The sequence below is a fragment of the Miniopterus natalensis genome, chromosome 1 (genome assembly GCF_054644295.1).
Source record: "Miniopterus natalensis isolate mMinNat1 chromosome 1, mMinNat1.hap1, whole genome shotgun sequence".
Classification (NCBI taxonomy): Eukaryota; Metazoa; Chordata; class Mammalia; order Chiroptera; family Miniopteridae; genus Miniopterus; species Miniopterus natalensis.
In genome coordinates, this window is record NC_142081.1 from 129,253,642 (window position 1) to 129,277,986 (window position 24,345).

Consider the following 24,345-nt stretch of genomic DNA (forward strand, 5'->3'; position numbering starts at 1 on the left):
ATCAAATATCCTTTTAGCAAAAATGGTTCTTGTCATAAAAATATTGCATGATGAAACCCTTCCTGTTGAATGACTAACTGGATGAGAACACCATATTTCTTGTTTGTCCTGAGAAATACTGTTCAGTTATCAATTTTAAGTTGAAGAAAATTCATCTAGGATGTTGTCATCTGAATACCAGAGTTTGAGATCTCATTTATAAGGCAAATTTCTTCATCTTTGGCATCATCATCATCTAGAAATGATGCAATCTCTTTGCATTTATTTCTTGATATGTTCAATAATTGTGAAACATGTCAGTTTTTTTTCTCTATTCCATTATAAGTGGAAAGTAAAAAAATTCTATTTTCACTGTGTTCAATGAATTCTAAAACTAGACTAAAACGACAGTGTTTCCAGTTTTCTTTAATATATTATTGAAATAGAATACAGTACTCTGGTGCCACAATTACAAAAATAAAGGATGAAAATTTCTTCCACTAGTGAGTCATCTTTAGCTGGGAGATTTCATTATTCTTCTATTTTATTATTTTAATTTTTTTAAAGCATAGTTGGCAATAATTAATGAGTAATGATAAGTAATAATAAATCCTATGATGACAAAAATAGCAAATTGTTTCAAGATAGATGAAAATATGATCCATAAGGTCCCATAATGTAACATTGATTTATAAAAAGATTCAATGGACCGACTGGACATACAGTAATGACAAGGCAGAGTCAGTTTTATTCAATTTTGGAAAAAAATAAAAAGTATGTGTTCTCTCTTCTGAAAGCCTCTAAGAAAGAATAAAAAGCCATTGCTTTCACATAGATGAGACTGATGAATGTCAGAGGGATGGAGGAGGGCGGGTGGGTGGAGGGGGAGAGAGTAACCAAAGAATTTATATGCATATATACACAACCCAGGGACATGGACAATGGTAGGGAGAAGGAATGGGGAGGGGGAAGGAACGAGGTGGAACGGGTCACTGGGGAGAAAAAGGGACATCTGTAATATTTTAAACAATAATAAAATTAAAAAAAAAAAAATCCATTGCTTTCAAATAGTAAGAACTGCTTAAAAACAAAACTCAAAAGCAAAAAATTGGAGCTCATTGATGCTAACAATACTCTGAGGGTTAAGAATACTTTCTCAAATTATGTTAAAGGTTAGTACCCAAAATTTAATATAGAAAATGCAAATAAAGTCATCTACTAAATTGGAAACATTGTTTTAAATGAAAGGATGGAATGAGTATTCTACATTACTAGTGGTACTGTCAGTTAACACTTTTGAAAGGAATTTCATTAAAAAAAATTTTTTTAAACTTCCTACTCTCTAACACAGTGATCAAACTTTTTAAACTTAATCATAAGAAATAATCTGAAATGTTGAGAAAATCATATAAATAAAAGTTTTTATTGCAGTGATATTCATATAAGTTAGAAATTAAAGAGGCCTAAATGTTCAACACTAAGAGATGGCTAATTATACAGCCATTTAAAATGCGGGTTATAGCCCTGGCTGGTGTTGCTCAGTTGGTTGGAGCGTCATCAGGTATACTGAAGGGTTGAAGGTTCGATTCCCAGTCAGGGCACAGGGCTGGGATATAGGTTTGATCCCAGGTTGGGGCCCATGGGAGGGCAACTGATCAATGTTCTCTATCGCATGGATGTTTCTCTCTCTCTCTCTGAAACTGGTGGGCATATTCTTGGGTGAGGCTTAATAATAATAATAATGATGTCTATCTCATAGGGTTGTAAAGATTAAATGCGTGAATGTGTGTGTACATCCGTATGTACACACACATTAAAAAATAAAATGGTGATTATAAAGACTATATAGCAACATGGAATAATATTCTTTTTCTTTATTTCTAATGAGACCTCTCAACCATCACTCTATAGTGGAATAGCTAACTACTGTGAGGCACATACGTATAGATATTCCCCAATTAAGTATTTCAAGTCACAATATCTTACAAACTTACATTATCTCTATACTACTAACCTACTCCAAGCATATTTTGCTTTTGCACACCGTCTCATGGCTAACAGAACCACCCAAAGCAAATAATTTAAGTCCATTTTATTCATTTCCTGTTCATTCCTACACCTATCACTGTCTAGCACACAGAAGTTATTTAATGACTAGCATACAGTAGATGAATTAAATGAAAAAATGCAGTATATAGTTATATGCCATAATTAAACTATGTTAAAATCGGCTTGTGTGCGCGCGCGCGCACACACACACACACACACACGGGGGACTATATCACAATAACAATGGTTATATTCCAGTGGGAGATTTTTTTAGTTCCCAAATTTCAACTAAGAAATTTAAAACAAAATGTCCCCCTCGAAATGTGTTTAATCTAAAAAAATTATACTTTGAAATTCAATTCCGGTGAGACTGCTAGGATATTGGCATAATCATACATTCATTACAGCATTGTAAAATGATACAATTCTTTTGGAAAGCAATGTGTAATACATGTCAAAAGCCATAAATATGTTTATACCTTTGACCTAAAAACTCCTACCCTGGGAATTTATCATAAGGAAATAACATAAAAGAAAAATATGCACAAAGATATCTGATGCAACATTGTAATATTTAAAAACATTAAAAGTGTTTAAAAATAAGAGAATGGCTAAGTAAATTATAGTACATTCTTTAAAAACAGTAAATATAAAATAAATAGGAACAAGGAAAACACAATAAAAATGTTAGGATTAAAAAGTGGAACATAAATAATGTTGAATAAAAAGGCAAAAGAAAACTGTATTAACCTATTTCAACAAACCAAATATTCTCTTCATAAATAAAAAAAGAATTGGCACACTAAAAAATAGGAAAAATTGTTATGTTAGAATGAGAAAAATGTATTCATTTTTAAAGTATCTTCTAATGGAACTTTGAAGATAATGTTTAAAAATCAAACCTGGAAAAGCAGATGCTAATGAATAATAATTTCAAATTTTTAAAAAGAGTATCTAGAGTTTCAGAAAGGATAACATACAGCATTTGCTAAATGACAAAAGGATTCTGTTCTAGGTATAAAAGTTTCTTTTATTAAATAAATTCATATGTAATGGCTCTAACAAAGTTACATAGAAGCTGAATTATTAACAAAATTGTATTATTCTTTCTAAAACAAGCCAGCAGTGGTTTAAGTTGTTTGCTTTTTCTTAAGACTTTGAAAGCATTTTTTGGCACTTAACTGTATATTCATTAACACTAACAGAAGAGGAAAGAGTGCCACCTACTGAACTGTAATCACTTACACATTAAAAAAGAAATCAATTTTCTTATTTACACTACAGAATTTGAAGTCTCCAGCAAGAATAAAATGAATGATAATTAAATATTACTAACTAGTAGAGTATATTTAAATATTACATTTTACTATGTAATACCTGATAAAAATAAATTATAAATTTAAACCAAGTCTGATTACATGAGGGAGAAATAACATAGAGTGTTAATTGTGCACACGGCAGTGTATTAGAACAAAACATCATCAATTATTCAACACTATGACATAACATCATAGTGCTTACAACAAAAGGAAAGAGAAAAATTATTGTTTCTTTCCTGTGGTTAATTTAGATGAAAATAACTACATTAACACTTTATCTAAAATAAAAATTCTTAAATATGTCTAAGGGTTAGAAAAAGTTGATTAAAAGTTGCTAAAAGTGATCAGTTAAATTAAAGTCTATCACCAAAAAAACAATGGAAAAGGGAGATATTTGAAAGATAATTGTAAAGATCTGGCCAATACAACTTGCATATTCACACATATCTTCTTTTTACTTCTCTCAAAGCTAATCAATGTGATAAAATTTTGCATTATGCTATGGTCTTCAAGGTATGAGTCGATAAACCAGCTGGAGATGCAGTTTACATGGGAAAGATGGAACAGTACTTCACAAAAGCAGAATTCAGGAAAATTCCCTACGTAGAGGAGAACTGAGTCCAACTTTGTGCCTTAGCACTTCACACACCATGTCAGAATTTCCACAGAAGAAAGAATTAGAGTGGGCATTATTACAAACGTGTACACTTATTAAAATGTAAGGTGTTTTCAGGATCACAAGCCATTATACTTGGTGCTGAGAGTTTCAGGAACAAATTGTAAAGGTAGGCCTGCTCTCAGAAGACCGTATCAAAGACCTATGATCATAGATAACACTTATCTCATTCAGTTATAGTAACAATCCCAAGGAGGCTATAATTCCCATATTACAAATGAGGGAACTGGGCCTTGAGAGGGGAAAGAACAGGCATACTACATTTGGGAGAAAGGAAAAAATAAAGGCTTTAAACTGTCATACTTCAATGAAATACAAAGCTATAAATTTTTGGTAGTCAAATATCACATTACCAAAGTCAACATCAGGCATCAATCACTAAACAAATGTTATATAACTTTAAGCCCTAAACTAATAAACTAAAGGTTAATGCTTAATCTTTTATAACAAAACTAGTGTTAGGTGTTTTCAAGCAATTTCTGTTCTAAGAAATTAAAGAAAATTAATCCTACAAAGGCAAGCAGGGCCATTTGATATACTTATTACACCATGAGGTCATGAAGGGAGACCTCTGCACCCCAACATGAAGCACGGTGCCTGGCACAGAGTGGGCACTCTGTTTAAGTAAACTAGTAACAACAAGTAAACCTGGCCTTTTTTTTTTTTTTTTAAATATATCTTTACTGATTTCAGAGAGAGGAAGGGAGAGGGAGAGAGAAACATCAATGATGAGAAAGTCATTGATTGGCTGCCTTCTGCACACCCTCAACAGAGACTGAGCCCACAATCCAGGTATATGCCCTGATGGGGAATAGAACCACAATTTCCTGTATCCTAGGTCAGTGCTCAATCACTGAGCCAGGCCCGGCCGGGTAAACCTGGCCTTTTTTTTTTTTTTAATTTTATTTTTGTTTAAAATATTACAGATGTCCCTTTTTCTCCCCAATGACCCGTTCCACCCCGTCCCATCCCCCTCCCCAGTCTCTCTCCCCACCATTGTCCGTGTCCTTGGTTGTGAATATATGCATATAAATTCTTTAGTTACTCTCTCCCCCTCCACCAACCCTCCCTCCTCCATCCCTCTGACATTCGTCAGTTTCATCTATGCTTCCATGTCACTGAATCTATTCTGTTCATCAATTTAAGTTCTTTAGATTCCATGTATAAGCGAGATCATGTGATGTTTGTCTTTCGCTGAAACCTGGCCTTTTTTAAAGAAAGTGCAACTGCTGCCCTTAACAAACAACAAAGTCGGCCCTGTGTCCCAGGTTCATGCCAGACAAGGTAATCTTGAACTAACGCTACCTGATTCATGTTTTTAAAAATAAATAAATCATTGCCTGAAGGATATAATGTATATTACAAATTTTACCTCCATATTAGGCCAGTCTGTTTAAGATCTGGATGTTTAGACATTTGTATTACCGACCCAGTTTCCCAAACTTGAAACCTTGGTTCATTTCTAGCATATTCTCTACAACTCTATCACCAACATCTTCCACATTTGGTCCTTCCTCCATATCATTTCCCACAAGCAGAATTCAAGCCCCAACCTCTCTCCCTGGACAACTGCAACAAGCTTCATCAACACTTCCAATGGTCATCTCTCTCTTGAGTTCATACCCAGCACCACTAGGTTTTACTAATTATCTTACCCTATTTTTAGAAAAATCCATTGATTTCCTCATTCCTTAGAGTATACTGGGTAAATATTCCAAATTATAATTTGAAATCATATACAAATACTTGTCTAAATTTTTTTTTCCATATAGATTAGAAGCTCTAGGAAGGCAAAGATGGACCTTTCTTTTTTCTCTTTCCTTTTCTCTTTTTAAAAATATATTTTTATTGACTTCAGAGAGAGGAAGGGAGAGGGGAAGAGAGAGAAACGTCAATGATGAGAGAGTCATTGATTGGCTGCCTCCCGCACACCCCCCACTGGGGATGGAGCCCACAACCTGGGCATGTGCCCTGACCAGGAATCGAACCACAGTCTCCTAGATCATAGGTTGATGCTCAACCACTGAGCCATACCAGCCCTTTCTTTTATGCTCACTTCTATATCTCCAGAAATAAGCTGTGTGTGCTTTGCATACAATAGGCGGTCCACAGATACTTCATGAACAAATGAAAAAATGATTTTGAAATTCCCTCTAGCACCAATGGCACAAATAACCACAGTAAATGAAAAAAATAACAATATTATCTCTGAAATAGGAAAGCTCTATGTAGCCATAGCAGGTAATTAATTAAGTAAAATACAATTACTGCACTGCCCAAGATAAGATTCAAATTTAGGAAAACAAGACAGACCAAATCCTAATTTAACAACAAAAGCACTAACTCTGTGGTCTTATGCCAAATCAGACATGTAATATCTATTGCCCTACTATTCCTTGCCCCCCTCCCCCCCACACAATTAGCCAAAGAAATAAAACTGGATAGCAAAAACGTTAAACTTCTGGAAAATTTAAAATTTGGGGGGAAAAAGAACAAAATCTTTTTTCTAATTTGGATGCCTGGAGGGGGAAATTGACAATTTTGGGGGTTGTGATAAGTAAAACATTAAGATACTTAATTTTTCTAAGGCATTTGATAAGATTACTTGTTGATGCAGGAACATAAAAAAACTATTTCATTACAACATCAAAACATGTTCATATTTTTGCAAATCCAGACAAATTAAAGAAAAAAAATTTCAGTGAGGAAGAGAATTTTGGCCAAGTCCACCAAAAACTGTAGTCTGTCAAATATGTGTATGCTGGTACTTTTAATCTCTATTTTGAAACGTACACACCTCTACTTAAGGGCTAATTTTGGTGGTTTGAATGCAAAGCAAGAGATGCCCATACTTTAAAATTATTTAAGCTAATCTTTATGCTATAGGCAAGAAACCATTTCTAAAGATAACCATTATAAGCACAAAAAGTAACATGAGTATAAGAATCGAATAAGACGTTATTTATCATAACGTTTTTTTAAAAAGTAACTGTATTTAAGAAGTCAATTTGAAAGGAAAAGAACTTGACGTGTCACAAGATAAACCTTTCTGTTTTTATACCCATGCTAGGAGAATAAATACCATGATAATGAACAATGCAAAGAATACTAGACTAAGACTAAGAAATTGGGGACTCAGCCACCATCTGTCACTTAACAGCTGTATTACTTTAAATAAGTTACACTTTGCGACTGCTTCCCCAAAATTCTGAACAAATTTTCCTAAGGATAGCAGTCAGGTAGAGTAATAGGAAATAGGACTTAGGTTTTGTGCAAAAGGTGAAATGGAGAGTGAGTGTAATATTTAAAGAGGAAGCAAGACCAGTGTAAGTTCTAAAGACAAATAAAACTATTAATTATAACAAAATACATTATGTGTGATGGCAGAGATACATGGGGGGGTTGGCAAAAGTAGGTTTACAGTTGTGGGTATGCAAAACACAAGAGTTTATTTTTGTATTATTATTATTAATCACTGTGTTATTTTCCATATGAACAACTGTAAATTTACTTTTGCCCCACCCTATATATCATATGGGCACCAAAAGGAGGGGAACTCCAAATCAGCCTGTGTAAAGATATGGAGGTGCATAGTTCCTCTGGGGAAACAAGCAAGTTACTGATTCTGGAGATTAAAGCCTGAAGCAATGAGGGGCAGAAAATTACTATGTAAATATAGGCAGAAGTCTCACTATGGAGGGTCCTATGGGTTTACACAAAGATATTTGTACTGAATGTCACAGGCCAGTTACCAGAAAACAGCCCTCAGTTTCATTTCAGATACAACCTTTATGGCTCAGATACTGTAGGATAAGAAAAACAAACACCACAGTGACTCTAGGCAACTCCCTTGGGTATACAGGATACTTCACCCAGAACTTTGCACTCCCACCCTGCAAGGTCATGAGTGGAAAGTATCTGAGAGGGTCAAGGGAGCAGCTAGGTGTGAGGTTGAAATTTGGGGCCCAAGGGCATTCTGCAAGCCTGTCCATTAAGAACACTGGCTTGATGGAAGTACTACTCCATTTAGGAAGGTCCTGCCCAAGCAGAGATTTCCAACAATCACAGAAAGAAAGGCCAAGAGAGAAGAGGGAGGGACATTTCATTCACGCCTCTACCTTCAATTTCAGTTCCCTTGCAGGACTCGACACAGAGTGGGGACCCCACATTCAACAGTGAATGAAATCAGCTATCCCAACCCAGCTCAGCTCCCAATTCACAATGTAACACAAGGCAGATTAATTCACCCTTTAAAAAAAACTTCCACTACTACTTCTGTAAAGTGGGAATGATAATAGCACCTGCCTTTAGGGGTTGTTTCAAGATTAAATGAGATAATGCTTATGAAAGTAGCATGTGATATCAAGGACAAATTATCTGAAAGCTGCTTTTATATTCCTATTTTCAAACAAACACAATATTAATATTTTAGTGATAACAATTTAGCAGTGCAAATTTCCTCATTAACATTCTTCTGTTCATTAAGTAATCTCAGTTGCAAGAATAAACATTTTTTCTCTAGAATGAATAAAGCTATTTTTATTTTGAATGAAAAAGAGAAATTGCTCTCTATAGACAGTTTTGGCTTTCCTTGAGAAAAAAGGGTTGCTCAGTGTAACTGTAAGTAGAGAAAGCTCATCAAGTGTTTTATATTATGGAATATACTTGTTTCTTGTTTAAGTTTATCATGGAAGATAAGGGTAGTTCAGACAAGAGATAAAAATTTAAATAAAGGGAATGATGGATGAGTATTTTAGAAATTTTTAGGAAACAAAATTAGCAGAACTGGTTATTGGGAATGAGGAAGTAGAATGAGGAAAGGCGTCCCAGACACCTCTCACATTTCTAGCTTAAGTGACTAGATAACAGGTGTTTGAAGGGAAAGATAACATGTGTAGCCTTTGACATAACAATCTGAGGTGTCTACGGGAAATGTGGAAATGGCCAACTGATGACTGGACATAGAGTTTTAAAGGTATGGAGATACAGTGTGGGGAGTCATCAGTATACAAATGATAGTTGAAAGCATGAGAACACAGAAGATGACACTGAAACTGAGTACAGTGAGAAAAACAGAAGGGCAAGTAAAAAATTTTGGGAGCACTAACATTTTAGAGGTAGTAGAACTATGGAAGATGAGCACATGAAAGGCACGGATAATGAATTAATAATATAAGGAGAATTAAGAGAGTATGATGTCAGTGAAGAAAAGTGATAATGCAAGAAGATGCAATAAAGGGAATCCTGGAAGAAAGTGGCACGTTCGACAATGCAGTTTTTGGATCTCCCCAAATTGCCACATAAAAATAGAGCAATTAACATAACAAGGTGACAAAGTATATGAATTGATGCCAAAATACAAGAGGGTGACAACCAACCACCAAAAGCCATGAGACCCTAGTATTACCCATTTGTACAGGGGAAAGTGGTGAGAAGCAATGGGGAGACTGACCCGAAAGAGAAAAACCTCAAAAGCCAACAGGTATTCACTGAAAGTCTGGCAGGTCGTGTGAGAAGAGTGGCTGAGACTAAGAAGGGTCTGGGTACAGGGGCTGTGATGGGATCCACAGGAGAGATAACAAGCTCCTAAGCTTTCAAACCCGACCCTTTGCTACTCTCTCCAGGAGAGAGGTCACAGAAAAGCAAAAGGGAAAACTAGCATTAAGGAAAGAGTAGATTCAGATAAAATTGGTATAAGAAAATAAAAAATCTCACAAAGCTACCCTACTTTTGAACAACACACAAAAACAAAAGAGGAAGCACTATATAGTCAGAAAAATTATCCTGAACTTCCTTTTAAATGTTCAGAAAAACTATATTCACATATACAATTTCTATAGGAAAAAGAAAATTAAATACCAAAATAACATCCCTATAGACAATGAAAGCACACAAAAAACACAGTAAAACAGATGAAAACTAAAACATTCTATTTTAAAATGGCCTAAAAGACATGAAAAAACATAAATCAAAATGAGAAAAACTCAGAAATGAAGTGACAGAACTCAAGAAAGTAACTATATGATCGGACAATGGGCACATGGTACAATCATCAAAAACTGGAGTGAATAGAATAACATTAGCAAAAAAAATTGTTTACCTGTTTCAGTAATCATGAATGATGTAGTATTAATATTACATGTGTAATCTAGGATATGGCAAATGGGTAATTATAGAATGTCCTATCATCTTTTTTATCCCTGGGAACCAGAATTATTATTATGAAGAAAATTATTCACTGATGTAACATAAAAGTTAAAACCCTGTGGTCCTGAATTTGAATTGGAAATATCTGTATAAACTCATTAGTTACCTTATCTGTTATCTGTGTATCCACACACATCTATATGTATGTTTTTAAGTATAAATATTTAATTACTATTGCCTAGAAACAATGACGACCCAGTTGTAATAAGTACCTCAAGTACCCGGATTGTGAACATAAAAATGTCATTTCCCAAGAGGCCAGGATTTCTTGGTAAAATATTGATTCCAAGTGTAGGAAAAGAATATACAAAATGAGCCTAGAACAATTTGATATACCAGATAGCAAGGGCCCTATCAAACACTATTAGGATCATGTCAAAAAGGCTCAGAAGCCAGACTGAAGAAGCTGCCACTGGCCAAAGATGGGACAATCTGAGTTGCAACAGGGTATAACTAATTAGTCACCTATGGATGACCAAGAGCCAACTCATTATCTTAAAACCAGGTACATAAAAACAAAGAATCAAGCATTTCTCTTCCTTTCCCTTTATGAACTGTACCACTAAGTAACTCAGTTACAGATGAGGGAAAGGAATTCCTTATAAAATTATTCCAACTAAAGAACGAAATAAAAGCAAAATGTTGGAATATCACTACCTTACAGCCCCTAATGAATTATTGAATCTAGGCACTGAGCATCAACACAGCTAATATTTTAAAAAGTGAAAACCAGACATTAGCCTCCTAGTGAAGGAACACTATACTGCATATATATTGCCAAAGGTATTGAACCAGAGTCAGATCCAGCCTCAGATCCTCAATGCCAATTTGCAAGAAACATTTAACTGTACTATGAGTACAGAGTAGGCAATATCCAGACTGTGGCAATCCTGTAAGTCACACCACCCAGATTCTTCAACAAATATAGTAGAAGAAACAGAAAGGGATTTGGCAGGGACAGAGTTGGTGGGTGGGGAGCTACAGACTAAAAGTGACTTAAAAGACATGGAAAGTAAAAAAAAAAAAAAAGGGGGAAAAAGGGTGTGTGCAAAGAACTAAAGGGTCGGGGATATATACTTGGCAACTTTCAAATATGCAATACAGTATTATTAAGTACAGTTACCATGTTGTGCATGACATTATTTTGTAACTGAAAGTTTGTATCTTTTGACCCCCTTCATTCATTTTGCCCATCCCCCAACTCTGGCAACCACAAATCTGTTCTCTGTATCTATGAGCTTGCTTTTTTTTTTTTAATTAAAAATTATTTATTATTATATATATTTTACAGATGTATATTTTCTGAAATATAAGGTTCAGAAAGGTAAAGTGACTTGATAAGACTATAAACTCAGTAACTAGTTGAGTCCTGTCTGAATGACTCCATGACGCCCATGCTTTTGCTACTATAGTGCCTGCTACCCCTTCAGTCCTTCTTTTTTTTTCTTCTTTCTGTGGTTAAGTCCTTCTATTCTTACACACTCACCATCGTAGAGAAGACATTCAAATGCTTTTCTGACATGATCCAAGTTGAAGGATTGATAAGATGGTAATCCTATGACAGTACTTTGCTAATAATATTTTATGACCAAAGTCAGGCATCTGACATGTGGCTCTTGAGGAAATAAAAAGAAAATAAAGAACTTGGCAAACAGGTGTTATTATCAATGTTGTTCAGGTCTGTACCACACTTAGCACCACTAACAGAAGACTAGAAACTTTCTAACATGCTATACAAGTGAAAAAAGAAATTTCAGATTGTAATGATTTAAGCTGACTTGTGTGGCTATATTTTAAAAATGGTAACCACAGATTTGCATTTTATATCCTTTTCCCTGAACAGGGGAGAAGGTTTTGATAAGCATCTTACTGTGCTGCCTACCATTTATTGCATCCTTATGAATTATATGCATAGCTTATGAATCAGCAAATTTCTACTACCTTAAAGAATCCATAGTGCTATCTAAAAAGAACAGTTGTTCAATCTTACATTATTTTCCTTTTAAAATGTTTATAATGTATTTTGCGTAAAAAGTTAAAAGAAATAAGATTCTTCTTTGCTTCAAATATTCCAAAAGAGAAACTCAAAATTTTACTGTAGTAATTTTAGACAGAAGTCAGTATCTAAAATCACTAACTTGCTTTTCATACTCTTTCACTTCCCAATATAAATCTGATATCTTAGTTACATTTCCTTGGCAGTATTTAAACATGATAACCATAACACCTTGAGAGATTTTTATTGTGTGTTTTTTGCATGCTATAAAAATAAAACAGGAAGGACCAAATGGGTAAGTGGAGATTATTATCAAAGTCCTAGCGTTGGTTTTGAGTATGAATTTGTTAGAGGTTATATATAAAAAATAATTAAATAACTCTCTAAATAAGTAAATGAAGGTCATGTATGGAGCAAACATAAGCTTATGCACAAATCAAGAATTAAGATTAATCAAATGTCCATCTGAGTCTAAATTATTAAAAAGGCTAGAAAAAAAAATCAAACAGTTTAAATAAGAAGCATTTAAACAGTTTAAATAAGTATAACACAAGACAGAAAGAATGTAAATTACAAAACAGTTAGATTTTGAAAGCTCCAAAAGGCAGAGATAAAATGGGTTGAATTTTTTTAAATGGAGAAGATAGTACTTCCAGCTCAATCGCATGCCATTTGATAATGCACATAAGTGTGGTTATTAAACTTTACCACTGTCTAATTCAATGACAGAAAACTCATAATCACTTCTGAGAATCACTGATGCGCCAGTTATTCACATTAGTGTCTTTCCTTTAGTTTCCTTCTACAGAGTTTTCTCCCAGCATTTGCTTACCATTCATGTTTTCTTAGCACAAATCCAAATTCTGTGAACTTCTAAGTTCCTTACAGCTAAAAATTTCAGATCCACACAAAGACTTTTTTTAAAGTACAAGAGGACATATCATGGATTAATACCTAGACATCATAAAGATGTCTAGGAAGCTTAATAAATTATATTTAATGACAACAGCAAAGAAGGAAATTCCAGGCCTACTTGAAATTCATGACCTGTCTGTGAGAGAAAATGCGCGTTTTCAATCAGGCCTCTGCCCAAGAAACTCTCCTTTGATAATGTTTTTATTGAAATGCATTTGTTCTGTTTTTAAAACAAATAAATATATGTTTAGAGAAGTAGTAAAAATATAATTTTCTTAAGATCAAAAACAATAAAATTAGGAAATAAGGTGTTTAAAGAGAATGACTTACATAGGGGATTATAAACAGCAAGAGTTCCTTAAGGGCAATAAAGGCTACAAATACAAATAAACTCAAAGGTAGGGAAGAATCAGAATTTTAGGCAGTTACAGAGAGGCTGGATGAGGGGGAATGAGTATTGTTTAACGATTACAGAGTTGGAGAAGATGAAAAAGTTCAGAGATGGATGGTAGTGATGGCAACATAACAATGTGAATAACGCCACTGAATTATACATCTAAAAATAGTTAAAATGGTTAATTTTATGTTATACATATTTTACTATAATAAAAATCATAAATAAAAGTTATTTCTGCCATAACTTGCATTACTCTGAAATACATCTATGATTTTAGAATTAAAAAAGGAAATGAATCGCAATTTTTCTATTTTTGTTTTATTTTATGAAAAAAACCCATCATTTTATACCTGCATTAGAGATCACAAATTACTTATCTCTTTAGAATCTTAGTCAACCTAAAGGATCAAAATGTAAAATCATGCAGGAAAAAAGGAACTCTGCAATGACTGACTACTGTGCTGGATTAGCTATTATTTTATAATAAAATATTCTATATAAACAAACATATTTAAAAATGGAGATAAATCTGTAAAGTGTTAGTGAATGTTCACTCACTGTTTCCAGGAATATCCAACTCACATTAAAGAGAACGACCCCAATTTTTCTGGTTCAGAGGTTTTCTAATTTACTGAAACATCCCATCCTCATATAATACCCTACTGAAAGGCCTTTCTGTGATCACGTTCTGTTCTACCCTTCTTACAATTTACAAAGGATATAAATGCCTCAGACATAACCTTGGTTATGCCACGACTTTACCTGGTGATGCCAGCTGCAAGCTAGTTTAACTTAAAGGTTAGAATAATTTGTAAATAATATTAAAATATTTTGACTGCATTTCTAGAATTTACATGTCAGCACAGCATTTTATATAATTCAGTTAGGAAAACTAAGATTAGAATAGTTCCATGAGTATATATGAGTAAGAAACAAACAAAAATATCACAAACCTTCTTGAGAAGACACAATGGGTGGCATGTAATCAGGAATGTATTCTTTTCTTTCCTCTGCATCTTTACTTCCAGGTTGAGGAAACTGGAGTACATTGTTCTTGCTAACAGGAAATGAAGGAATTTGATGTGGGAAAGTGACAGGTTCAATATTGTGAATATAGTCTTCTAGTTCATTAAGACTAACCCCCATAAGTTGGAAAGCTTCACCAACATCATCCAGAATTGGGTCTGTTCGGCCATCTGAAACAAAGTCAAAAGCAAAGAAAATTGTTTTAAGAAAATTCCAGGAATATTTTTAAACATATTAAGAAACATATATTAACTAAATATGTATCAGAATCAAGTATATTACATATTCAAGACCTAGTTGTTGGGAAGAGTAAATTTTAAATAGAATATACTATTTAAACATTAGAAAGCTAATTCTTTTTTTTTAAAAAAAAATTTATTGATTTTTTTTTTTTTAGAGAGAGAGAAAAAGGAAGAGGGAGAGAGAGAAACATCAATATGAGAGAGGGAGAGAGAGAGAGAAACATCAATCTGTATGCCTACTGCATGCCCCTAGCTGAGGATCAAGCCCTCAACCCAGGCATGTGCCCCAACCAGGAATAGAACCAGCAACCCTTTGGTGCACACAGGATGATGCCCAACCAACTGAGCCATACCGGCCAGGGTTAGAAAGCTGATTCTTAAAGTCAATTTTAAAAACAATCTGACAACCAACCAGAACACCACAGACAATTCATACTAACAATCAGCTGGTACAGAACAAATATCATACGTAGTTTAGGAATGGCCAACAGCATCTGGAACAGTGCAGACACAAAGTAAATGCCCAATAAATATCACTATTATTATTTTTATCAAATAACTAGAATGCTGTGCCGACTAACTAAATGGCCATTACATTTTCTCTATTGTTCAATGATGCATCTATGGACCCTAAGACAAGACAATGACTGGCACATAGTTGGCACTCAGTGAATACTTGTTGAATGAATTATGCTGCTGAATCAATTTTTTAAATCTAAGTAAATTTACAGAAAGAACTTATAAAGGTAATTTACATATTTTACATATAAATTTTTTTTTTTAACCTTTATTGATTTCAGATTAAAAGGAGAGGGAGAGAGAGAGAAACATCAATGATGAGAGAGTCCTTGATTGGCTAGCCCGCAACCCGGGCATGTGCCCTGACCAGGAATCGAACCCCGATCGCCTAGATCCTAGGTCGACCGACACTCAACCACTGAGCCACGCCCAGCCGTGCTAAATTTTTAAATGTAATTAAAAGACATCATGTATAAGAGATACAGATAAAAAGAATAAAAGTTAGATATAGTGAGATATTCCTTAGAAAAAGAAGTTTCTCCTATGCCTACCCTTAGCAGAACTTAAGGTCTGTACATCTTTTGTTTTATAATTTTTATTTTAGAGAGAAAAAGGGAGAGGGATAGAGAGACAGAAACATCGATGAGAGAGAAACATAGATTGGCTGCCTCCTGCATGCCCCCTACCAGGGATTGAGCCTACAACCAGGGCATGTGCTCAACTGGGAACCGGTGACCTCTTGGTCCATGGGTTGATGCTCAACCACTGAGCCACACCGGCTGAGCGGTCTCTACATCTTTTAAAACCTCTATGAAAATTTCAGTTCCTGAGTTCCAGTAGCCTAAGAAATATTTTTACTGAAATCTCTTATGATCACTTCAGACTTATATGTCTGAAATTAAGTCATGCTGTAAAATTAAAAAGAATAATTTAAAGTTTGGAAAAATTAGATACCTGCTCACTCACACACATGCAGGAAAGCTCTGGAAGACTATATATCCAACTGTTTACAGTTTAAGGGGGTGAGAGCTGCAGTACAGGGGAAGGGAAGAGTTGATGTAAGAGACTTTCACTCTAACTCCAAATACTTTCATAGTCTGAGTTTTTCTACAAGTATGGGTTACTTCCATGATGTCAATAAGAAAAATTAATACTTATTCTTACTCTTAATAATGTAGATATGGTTCAGCCCTCCTATTTCTATTAAAAGCATTATTATTCTCTCAATCTAAAAAATATAATCATCTTTAATTCCTCCATATGCTTTGCAATTTCAACCTAAGACCTTTTGGTAATTCCCACCCTCACTCCCTTCAGGCCCTGGATTTCAGAATTTTTTCTGTCTATTCCTAAAATCACTATCACAGTATAGTTTCAAGTTCTCCCAATTTGAGTCGCTCTTGCACTTGACTGACAGCACAACATTCTTAAGATATCATTTTCATCACTGTTCCCCTCCCTAGGAGTATGCAGTGATTTCTACCACATTTTCATTTCTCTGTCCCTGACTAACCTGATTTCACTTTAACATTTTTCTCTAAAATCCTCCAACTAGCTAAAATGTCAAACTGGCCACCTCACTGGGACTTTCATCATGTTAACTCTACTTAGGTATCTTAGTTTATGCTTTTCTCTAACCAGGCGTGCTCTCCTCCTATATATAACCATACCTCACAGTTCAACTCAAGTGTCATCTTTTCTGTAAAGTAACCCTACCCCAGAACCCACAACCCACAACCGCCTCTCCTTTACCTTATTCCTTTTGTATTTACTGCCTATGCCATGCAAGTATTAAATTATAGTGCTAGTGTTAAGAGTCATTCTGAAATATTTAGCACCTGCTTTCAGCTCACACAGACATATTTTATTCATAATACCATATATACAGAAACATCTGCCCCTGAACGCTTTGACAAATCATTGCCTTAGGGAAATTTAAAAATGCATTATTTGTTGGATTACTAACTAGTAACTTCTGATGCTTGCTTTAATTTGAGAGCATTTTTTTAAAAAGGAACAAATACCATCAGTTTGCTGTTGTTGACATTTCTTTAAAGTTACTGATTTCAGAGAGAGGAAGGGAGAGGGAGATAGAAACATCAATGATGAGAGTCATTGATTGGCTGCCTCCTGCACGCTCCCTACTGGGGATCGAGCCCGAAACCAGGTCATGTGTCCTTACAGGGAATCCAACCCTGACCTCCTGGTTCATAGGTCGATGCTCAACCACTAAGCCATGCTGGCCGGGCTGTTGTTGACATTTTGACACCCATGTACAAATCTATGGGCACAGATTGTGCCTAAGTAATTTAATGTCTCCAAAACCTATCACGGTGCTTAGGTTCATAAGTGGTGCTCAATAAATGTTTGTAGAAAAGACAAAAAGGAATAGAATATAAGATTATATAGTAGTAATCTGAGGTTACAGAACTCAAAGTTAAAAAGAATAGTAAAGAAAATAGAACCTAAAAAAGTCTGTAACTAACAAGTATACCAGGAATTGGCATTTTTAAAAAAGTCACCAAACCACGGTGGAGAATAATGAACCTGATTATTGCATTCTCACTAAAAGCAAGAAAATCAACTGTGTAATTGGGAAAGGTGTCCACATTAATTCATAACAATAATCACTTAATGACTTTGGAATACCTGGTTTCTTGGAGTGCCAGCACACATTTGGTTTCAGTGTGTAAGGCAGGAAAGGTAACTATGTATTCAGGGGATATTATAATTACCTAAAGGTATAGCACATCTATCTTTATTTAGGGAAGTTGGTAGCAAAAATATAATCTGGACTAAGCATAACCATAACAGTATTCTCATGGACCATGGGGGGGGGGGGGTGGAAGAAGCAAAAGCCAAGAAGGACCAGAGTGTGTTGGTGGTGCACTTTCAAGAGAGCAATGAATGAAAGTTACTGGGCCATTTCAAATTTAGATTAGAAGTATCAGTGAAATCAAACATTTAAAGGAAAAAAAACCACACTTTTAAAACTTAAAAAGTGAAGTGATTACATAGCTGTTATGGTAGTGTGTTTACAGTTCACTCATTTATTCAACACATAGTTCCTGGGTGCCCAGTATGCTAGATTACAGAATACAAATATAATAAATATGTCTCCTGGAGAAGAGATAGGAGAAGCTAGTGAGAGATAAAACACACATGATTACAAAGGTGTTAAATAACATAACGGAAATATGCACAGACTTATGAGAGCAGATAACATGAGTTCCTAAAGCAAGTGATAAGTGAATCTCAAAATATAACTAGTGCTGGTGGACCAGGGGGTGAAGGACACTCTAGGAAAGAGCATGCACATGGGAATGGACAGTTTAAAATGTTTCAGAAAAGGCAGATAGCTCAGCATGATTGCAGGTTAGGATGGCAAAAGGTAAGAAAAATCCTAGTTCACAACAGAAACTGTGTGTTGGTGAAGAGTGTAGGTTTTCAGCCTGTAAACAACTAAAATATTTTTAAGAATGACATGACCAGATTTGTGTTACGGATAAATTATTTTGGCACCACTATGGAAGCTGGAATGGAAACTGGGGCCTAAGCAGTAAAGTGTATCCATGGGTCTCAATTTTTCAGCCTAGGAATCACTTTAACAAAACAAAACTTCCTATGAAACACTTCACCCGGTTCTCCAGTTCACCACATTAAAAGGAACGACCTGAAATTTAAATAAGGGGCAAGCTCCCCCTCCAAACACAAGCATCACATCAATGAGATGATGAGCGGCTTCTATGACATATTCGAAATTATTAAATACCTCCAGCTATAGATACGACCAGGCATTCACTTAAAAACCAAAAGTACCGTCTCTCAGACCACCTGGGGAACCTTGTAAATTGCCTATAATCCCTCTACCGCTCTGATAACCCCTGACAAAAAAAATATATAAAGGAGGAAATCAATTGGGCGCCTGTTAATGTAAGTGAAAGTTCATCCAAGTGAAAGTGACAAAGCTGGCCTTGGGAAAGAGCACGTCGAGATGCTGTCTGCGAAACGGACCGACCCAGAAGGAAGAGGCAGTGTCCCTAACGGGGCAGAGCTGTCAGCGAGTCCGCGTTAGGAGCTGAAGAATGGCCAGCCGTGTAAGAAACGGCCGGTAGACGGAGCGCCTGTGACAACTAGTTGTAGTAGTTTGCGGGCAAGGCAGGAACAGAACCAAAGTACGAGAGACTGTAAGGCATGCTCGAGGTGGTTCTCCACGCAGCAAAACGTGAGACGGTGAGAGAGACCGATGCATATTGCAGAGCAGAGCAGAGCGCGAGGGTGTGGAGCCGGGAGCCGACCCAGGGCTCCCGGCTGGAGGCGGGAAGTTAGCGGACAAGGAAGAGGCACCCGAAGGATGACTGGAGTTTCCAAGGGCAGTGGAAGCGGAGGAGGGTCAGGGACCGAGAAGATGCCGGGTTGCGGGGTAGAGGTGAAGGACGAACACCTCGGAGATGCTGGGATAGCGATGGGGAGACCCGAGGTGTCACTCCTGACTGTCCAGAGGCAGCCCTCCCGCACCCAGCCCGGTACTCACAGAGCTCAGAGTACCGATGGCAGCCCCGTCCCAACTGCTGCAGATAGCGCTGCAGCACGTCCGTGAGGAGGTGGCAGGCGCTGAGTTGCACCGAGTCCCAGCCCAGCGCCTGGCAGATCTGCGCCACCGAGACCCTCAACAACGACCTGGAGTAACTCTCGCACATCCCGCTCCGTGGACTCCACCGCAGCACTTGCTGCCACGTCTCTCCACCCCCACCGCCTAACCTTAGCAGAGCCCCCGATTCATCCTCTAGGGCCCCTGCGGCGGGGAAATCGTCCCTCCGACCCCTGGCGACCACCTCAAAGCCTGAGCAGCACGGAGCGCGCCAGCCTGAGAGCCGCCATTTTGGGCTCGCTCCGCCTCCCGCTGGATGGTCGCCGGGGAGAGGCAGCACTAGCCGAAGGCTGAGCGCACCGATGAGGAAGCTCCGCCCCGTTGGAGCAGAGCGACGGTGTCGGTATCGACTGTGGAGACTGGAAAGATGCGGGAAACGTCGGTGCTGAGCGCAGGTGGAGGATGCAGTGGAAGCAGCAGGTGCTTGGGCCTTCCGGGTGGGGGTGGGGGTGGGGATGGGGCTCGCTTTGGGAGGAAGGGAAAGGGGATCATCAATGACTTAGGAGCAAAAGAAGGAATAAGGAATGAAATGAAAATGCGAGTGTTAGAAATGGGAACCGGAGAGGCTCGGAGTCGAGAGGCGGGGTTTGGGGCGTGGGAACTTAAGTGCTCCCCCAAACGCCGATCTGATCCGGTCTAGCCTCTGTTCAAAGAAAACAAACAAACAAAACAATAACCCGAGCCTTTTAGCACTGTATAGATTAAATCCAGTCCTGGCAGTTCAGCATGCCATTCCGAGCCCTTCACAAGTAAGGGCGGGGACTAGAAAGAGGCGAGTTAGGCACTGGCCTCGGTGCAGTCTGTATGGGGGCACCAGAAATTTAATCAAGATCAGTAATGTTTTCATATATATTTTTAAAATCCAGACCGCTGCCAAAATAATTCTTGCCTCGCTTGATCCTAATCCGAGCCCTCGTTCCAATAAAACTTTACTGACAGAAGCAGGTGCCTGACAGTGGGTTGCAGTCTGCCAATGTCAACTTCAGTGTCAGAGGAAAAGAGAACTCAGTTGCCCACAGAGGCCACACGGGTACCTTAAATCAAGGGAGTGGCAGAGTGGTATGGGGAACCTTTGCCTACTCCAGAGCCTTCTCCCAGCTCCAGCTGAGTGTTGCCAGGTCTTTCCAAGTTGCCAGACATTGGGATTTTGTGGTAAATGCCTCGATTTTTAAATATTGGGATACATTTTTAAAGTTTTGATTTGCAAGCACACTAATCCCATGGTTAAGCCAGATTCAGCCAGGTTGTAATGGTTCATTTACTCTGTTTCTTAAATATGCTCTCCTCTGTGTGTGTGTGTGTGTTCCCTACATGCTTCTGGAGTGTTTCCTCTTTCCCCTCATTTTCTCCTATGCATTGTCTGTCAGTTTCTCTGTTCTTATACCTATCACGGTGCATTTAGTATTTGAGTTTATATATCTCTCCTAATAACTTGTGAATTTCTGAGTGGCTTTACATTCCCCCTACAGGGACTATTCCAGAATCTTGAACATAATATATATTCTATTTTTTAAAAGTCTTAAAAACCCAATAGAACTGAAAAGATGGTACTTCAACTAAATGGCCATCTGTAGAGAAGGAGCACGATGCTAGGTGTCAGGGTGCCTGTAATATTTTTTCCATAGACCCTTCTGAACCCCAAATTATCAGGGACCTTTTGGATACTAAATCTATGGCCACTTTAGTCCTAGCCTTACTTGACCATTTTGTAGCCGTTTAATAATGTTGGACACTACCTTTATTTTGAAACTCTTGTACCTTGGATTTTACAACGCCCCCTCTCTTGCTGTTCCATCAAAACCTCTGGTGCTTCCTTTTACATCTCTATATTGGACCCCTCTTCATTTGCATGTGCATGCTTTAACCCCTTAGCATTATATTTTGGAAAATTTCACACCTACAGAAAAGCTGAAGCAGAAAAGTATAAACAGGTATGCCAATTGTTAACATTTTGCTGTTTTACTATAAGCATACACACAGGCATCCCTGTCTTTTTCCAGAAGAGTTTGAAAATACTTGCAAATTTCATGGCATTTAACCCCAAAATACTTCAGCATGTATCTTCCCAAAACAAGGACATTCTCCAGGAAGCCAATTCTCAGATGAAATTCAACCTGTAGAAGGTTTATTAAGGAGTGCTCCTAGGATCACCACCTGTGCAAGGGAAAAGGCTTGCAGTGCACTTTCATTTCGTTTTCTTTGTTGTTTTGTTTTTTCTTTCGTTTTTGCTTTTTAACATTTTTTTTTTTCCTCCTCTTGCAGTGCACTTTCAAGGAGGGCCTCAGCCAATCCCCTAGGGAGCTCTGAAGCTGCATGGCCCTTCAAATTTGCCCTGAGTTGGAACTAGAGGGCTGGACCTTTATAGTCCCATGTTATAGTCATTGCAGGAGGGCTTCCCTAGAAAGGGTGTGTAATCTTAAGCAAAGGTGCTTTTTGCAGCAGAGGCAATTCCAAGGAAAGGCAGAAGTCCTTCAGTACTGAGGGGATCTGAGCAGTGTGTTACAATATTTACTACTGTCTTAGTCCATTTAGGCTGCCATGACAAAATACCACAGACTGGGCAACTTATCAACAGAGATTTATTTCTCACAGTTCTGGAGGCTGGAAGTCTGAGACCAACTTCTGTTCTCATATATTCACAAGGTGCTAGGGGCTTGGGAGCTCTGTGGGATCTGGTTTATAAGACTATTAATCCCATTCCAGAGGGCTCCACCCTTATGACCTAATCACCTCCTAAAGGCTCCACCTTAATACCATGTTGGGAGTTAAGATTCCAACATGTGAATTTTGGCAGGACACAAACATTCAAACCATGGCAACTAGAGTCCACTTCTTGTACCCTTAGATCCACTACTTGGTATAAGTTTGAGGAACAGCTTCTCAAAGATTTGGCAGGAGGGAGGGGGCAGAGGGGACTCTTTTCTCAGAGAAAAATTAAAGAGGAAGGACAGGAGTCAAATTATAGCTCTTACTGCCACAACAGGGCCTCCTTTGATCCTGTCTTCCTCCTCCACTGTTTTAGATTTTTCTCACCTTCAGCTGGCACGCCACTGGTCTCAGTGGCATACATAGTGGCACTACCCAGACCCTCATCTACAGGTCTGAGCCCCTGGTTTTTATGCCCTTTTCAGATTGTGGCTGCTAAACCTGTCTATAAACCATCAACATTAGACAAGAGGAGTACCAAGAGGTGCCCAACCAGACCACTTGGGTACCAAACATTTCTCCTTGCCTTCATTGTGTAACAGCAATGATCAGGGTCAGTTACTCCTGCCAGCACAGTGACTCCTCTCTTTTCATGCTGTCTCCTGGCCGAAGTGCCCAGGTTGCAACTGTAGCTAATATTTCAACAGGACTCCTTCTGTGTCCCCTGGTAAAAACATTCCTCCTTTTGGAAATCAAAACTGTTAACCTGGGGAAGCCAGAGTTGCAGAGACAAGAACAGTTTCCTAGCGGGGAAAACTCTGGTTTCCACTGTGTGTGGTCTACCTATTGGGAACCCAACAGCACAGATAACTCATTGACTTAAAGTATATGTGGCATCCTGGGGGACTGTGCCCCATCCTCACAAGGCATTGTCTATGAGCTGGTGCTTTAGTTGTGCCTTCAAAGGGTGTTCCCTTGCTCTGCCAGAATGACAGCTTGAATGGTATGATATCTGATATGACCAGATTTCACCGTCATGTGCCCACTCCCAACCTCCTTTGTTATGAAATGGTTCCTTTGCTCTGACCCAGTGTGATACAGCACACCAGCACATCAAACACCATGAGCAGGAAGGCAAATTTATATCCAGAAATCCGGAATATGTGCCTATTCCTATCAAAACAAATGGCTGCTCTTCCTAGGATGAAAGGGACCATTGTGGTCAGCCTGCTAAGTGGTTGGTTGGTCTCCTTCGTTAGAGTGTATTTTGTTTGCTCAGGCACCATAACAAATGACAGACTGGGAGACTTAAACAACAGACATTTATTTTCTGTTTTGGAGGCTGGAAGTTCAAGATCAGGGTGCCCGCATGATCGATTTCCTTAGTCCCTCTTTCTCCTTTGCTTTAAGCCATTTTGATTTCTGAAACTTGGTGACATTTTTCTTTGAAAGCTTTTAGGTCTCTGTAATGTCACATGATGATCTTGAATGAGCATCCTCGGACAAGTCTGTACTTGTATGGGTACTTCTGTACACTAGACTATTATAAGTAGAATCAACTCAAACTATGTGTATTTTAAAATTGAATACACTGCGAAATTGCTCTCAAAAAGATTGTAAACATGCACTAACAGTGTATGAAATCAGTTCCCCCTACTCTCTAGAACTTTAACAATCTGATGGGTGAAAAGACAAATGCCTACTCATTAATTGCCCATTTTTA

General features: G+C 37.6%; 1 protein-coding gene across 1 annotated transcript in view; it reads right to left on the reverse strand.

Annotated features, from left to right (window-relative positions):
- TAF3 (TATA-box binding protein associated factor 3) overlaps window positions 1–20,200 on the reverse strand; it is a 152,462-nt gene extending 132,262 nt beyond the window's left edge. Inside the window, exons 1-2 of the mRNA XM_016219756.2 lie at window positions 19,860–20,200; window positions 14,492–14,734 (exon numbers count right to left, since the gene is read on the reverse strand). Coding sequence (XP_016075242.1) covers window positions 14,492–14,734; window positions 19,860–20,025 — 409 coding nt within the window. The 5' untranslated portion in view covers window positions 20,026–20,200. The remainder of the gene's footprint in view (window positions 1–14,491; window positions 14,735–19,859) is intronic.
- Window positions 20,201–24,345: the final 4,145 nt, after the last annotated feature.